At 29.8% G+C, this 4376-nt stretch overlaps 1 protein-coding gene across 1 annotated transcript; it reads left to right on the forward strand.

The window, feature by feature from the left end:
- Positions 1–1523: 1523 nt before the first annotated feature.
- Positions 1524–2712, forward strand: LOC123909358. The gene has a single exon (XM_045960196.1). It carries the CDS (start codon positions 1593–1595, stop codon positions 2589–2591), a length of 999 nt encoding a protein of 332 aa, XP_045816152.1. The 5' UTR covers positions 1524–1592; the 3' UTR covers positions 2592–2712.
- The last annotated feature ends 1664 nt before the right edge of the window (positions 2713–4376 follow it).

A 4376-nucleotide genomic window follows, 5' to 3' on the forward strand; every position in this document is an offset into this window, starting at 1 on the left:
TTTCTCAAAGGTTTACTGACACACCCCACCTTTTTATTAACAGCTACCCAACTCATCCTTTTCTCTTTCTATTTCACTAGCCCACTATAGTTTGACTATATTATATCCCTTTTTTCGGCACTTTCTTATTACATACCTCCTTCATCACATTTTCTCCTAATTCTCTATTTTCTTCATAAAAAACTAATCTCTGTCATTTCTTTTCCTATTTTCGTTTTTTGGAACGGTCCTATTTAAATTATTGAAATCATCCAGGATCCTAATTAACTATTTGCCCCCATTAGTCCGCTACCTCTACCCCATCTATCAAATTAAATATTACATAAAAAGACCAAAATTATTAATTAGTCATGCTAATACTCGGACAGGTGGTCTATCCAAGGGAAGGAAAGGCATCACCCAGCTTGCAAAATACTCAGTCCTTTTTGTTGTTTTGACTTGGCTTTTACTAAAAAGGTTAGTTTAGGCCAGATACTTTTTTATTTCCTTTGCAAATAATACATCAATATTTAATCCTTCAGCCAATCAACTTGACCTTATTATAGATATTATTAGAGGAAAAACGAAAGAAGATAACCGTTGACCTCAATTTTATTTTAAAGAAAACTATTTACATTTTTTTTATTTTCTTAGGAAATTGTTAACTAGTTCTCTTAAATATTCGTCCTCTTGAGCATAGTTCAATTGTTAACTAAAATTATTACATGTAATATACAGGTACTGAAGTTTGAACTTTGGTACCTCCATTTATTTATCTTAAAAGTGAAAGTTCTGCTAAAGTACTTGACAAAAGAAATGAAATATCATATAAAGTAATAAAACTACCATAAAACTTGTATAATTAACTTTTTAGAAGTACAAAAAATGAACTTTTCAATTCAAAATTTTCTATTTTTTTCCCCTCCTAAGCATTACTTAGCATGACCCAATTTTTAAATATAAAAAAATAGAAGTTCTATGTTGTATTTTTTTTTTAACTATCAAGGAATTTAAATATATATTCTTCTTATGACAATATTTCTATTTTTTATTACTTCTTCATTCCTTTTGTTCCCCTCTTTTTTGACTTTTTAAACATCAAGACAATCAATAAAATTATTACTTTACTACTTGAAGTAACTTTAATATAAAAAATAAAATTATTACTTTTGATATTGTTATTTTTGATAAATTAATAATTAATATTGCATTTAAATTTGACAATAAAAATTAAAGAGAATTTTTTTTTCTACAAATACCATATTGAAATGGATCTGGAGAAGTCATTATTTAACATGTGGCTTTAGGATTCATGTTAATTGTTGCCTTTATTTTTATTATTTTCTCAAATTGTCTAGTGGCTAGAATCATAAACTTTAAATATAAAAAACTCGTTTAATAGTATTTTTGATTTCTGATAGCTACCAACCGAACTATACTTCCGAAATTATTATCTTGATTTTATAAGTTGAGGTAATATGGAACCTAAGATCAAATTAGACCCAGTCAAATTTGCTTACATTATAATCATCAAATATCAAGACAATGTCACAAACATTTGCTATATTATTGTTAAACCAAAACAGAGCTAGCCATTGAAGAAAAACAGAGCCATGGACAGAGAACAAGAAGAAATGCAATTTCTAGGACTCTTTGAAATCTACAAAGAATCCTACAAGATCATAATTTCATGGAGAAAAATCTTCAGCCAAATCACCTTAACTCTAATCCTTCCTCTCACTTTCATCTTCCTTATCCACATAGAAATCTCCAACATCCTCTTCAGAAGAATCATGATCAACACACAAGAAATATTCGAAACACAACAAGGCACACAACAATACCAAAAACTTTCTGACATAATCACTTCTGAATGGACCACTTTCTTACTCTTTAAACTTGTTTACTACACTTTTCTTCTAATCTTCTCTTTCCTTTCAACTTCTGCAGTGGTTTACACCATAGCATCTATATATACTTCAAGAGAGGTGAATTTCAAAAGTGTCATGAGTGTTGTTCCAAAGGTTTGGAAGAAACTTATGGTCACTTTCTTATGCATTTTTTTAGCTTTTTTTCTTTATAATATTATGGCAATCTTAGTTTTCATTATTTGGGCACTTTTCATTTCATATAAAACTGGTGGAATTGCTACAATAGTAATCATAGGAATCTTATACTTTGTTGGGATTTTATATCTTACAATAGTTTGGCAATTAGCAAGTGTTGTGACAGTTTTAGAAGATTCTTATGGAGTTAAAGCTATGATGAAGAGTAATGAACTGATCAAGGGTAAAATGGGTATATCAATGCTCATTTTTTTGAAGCTTAATGTTTCATTTTTTGGTATACAATTTTTGTTTACAAATTTTGTTGTGAAAGGTTGGAGGTTGAGTTTGGTGGACAAAACAGCTTATGGAATACTATGTTTTTTGTTGTTGTCACATTTGTTTTTGTTTGGACTTGTTATCCAAACGGTTCTTTATTTTGTTTGTAAATCTTATCATCATCAGAGTATTGATAAGTCTACTTTGTCTGATCATCTTGAAGTTTATCATGGAGAGTATGAACCTTTGAAGGATAAAGATGTTCAGATGGAGAATTACCATGTTTGATGTAGGTTGATTAAATTAAACTTGAATATTGTTATGTAAAATTGAATAATTCAAGCATATGTATAAGTAGTAGTGAATTATGAGGATTATTATCTGCAGCTACATGTGGCTTTCTTTGTGATAGATGATGATGATGATGAATTCTTGAAGTTTTAGTTCATGTTGACTTTTCTATACTTGTTAATTTTGGTAATTGGTCGATGTTAATAAGAGAATTTTAAAATAAACATATATGAGAATATAGATTGAATATGTTATCCACCATTTTATTTTACAATTTTGGAAAACAATATCATTTTTAAATTTTTTTTGAAAATATCAAAATATTGTTATCATTATTTCAGAGTATTTTTCAAGTTTGTCTCAGACATCCAACCTATTCATTATCTTAATAGTCGAATTTCTAACCACTAAACCAGCTGATAATATATATATATATATATATATATATATATATATAATTTTTGTCAGATAGCCTATAGCCTAAGTTATTGATTATTCATTCTTTCTTTCCCATCCAATTCCATGCCACAACTGAAGTCTTCCCTCTTGGAGACATCGTCAATTAGTGAGGTTCATGGAAAACTTCAAAGACGGCATTACTAGTATTCTACAAATATATGCATCTAAAATTTCTATTTGGTCTTAACTTTCTGAATGGGACCAGTCAAACTAATATTTCCACATTTGACTTTTAGCAAAAAGATTTTTACACCTTAATGTTTTGGGTTAAAGTGTGGTGTCCAACTCACTTGTAAGGTTGTTCTTGAACCCAATATGGATGATCCTCCGGCTGCCCCCTCGTGATGACCCAACAACGTTGCTGTTGTTGTTCTTGTTTTCTGCTGCGTGTTGTTATTGTTCTTTTTCAATTTCAATGATGTTGTTATTGTTCTTGTTTTCTATTGATGTTGTTTGTGTTTAACATGAAAAATTGTTTTATTTTCTAATTGCATCCTATTATATATGAGATCACCTATTATATAATTATATTAACAAATTTTTTAAAAAAATTTCTTTTAAAAAAGTTAATAAATATATTATGTGGAATTATTTTTCTATGTGGCACGAATTTTTTTAATAGAAAATGAATGAAAAGCCACATAAGCATGTCACGTAATCAATTTAGTCCATTCAACATCCATGTTGTCGACCCAGGGGGTAAACGATGAAATCTTCATATTGCAGGGGGGCAATCACAAATATATTTTTGCAGGGGTAAAGCAAAATTCACCTATATTACAGGGGGTAAAACCCTATTTACCCTATTATAAATGTGAGTGATTAAGTTTCACTTTTTTTTTTTTTGGTCAAGTAGCCTGATGGCTAGAAAATCCACCTTAAAGGTGAATAAGTGGAGTGTCCCGGATTCGAACCCGGGCTCCTGCACATATAGTGTGATGTCCCTACCAACTGAGCTAAGTGCACAAGGACAAAGTTTCACTTTAATTATCAATAAAAAGAAGGATAGTTCAGAAGTTATTGATTATTGATTCATTCTTTCCCTTCCAATTACAGGCTAATGACAGTCTGTCATTACATGTTTTGAGTAGCAATTTTATAGTATTTTAATAAGTTTTTAGGTATAATTACATGGTTTAGAGATATTCTAGCAAGAGTTGATACATCACAAAGAATTTGAAGAGAAATTACAAAACGGGCAAAATTCTGGAAAAATACACCACAACTCATCAACATCATGGCACGATTATTAGCTACCAAGAATTGAAGATTTTGTGAAGAATTATGGGGCGATTGATCACATAATCAGCTGTTGCCAAATAG

The sequence above is a fragment of the Trifolium pratense genome, linkage group LG2 (genome assembly GCF_020283565.1).
Source record: "Trifolium pratense cultivar HEN17-A07 linkage group LG2, ARS_RC_1.1, whole genome shotgun sequence".
Taxonomy (NCBI): Eukaryota; Viridiplantae; Streptophyta; class Magnoliopsida; order Fabales; family Fabaceae; genus Trifolium; species Trifolium pratense.

Excerpts from the sequence above, each read along its gene's own strand:
- LOC123909358 (XM_045960196.1), top strand. The coding sequence starts at position 1,593 with ATGGACAGAGAACAAGAAGAAATGCAATTTCTAGGACTCTTTGAAATC.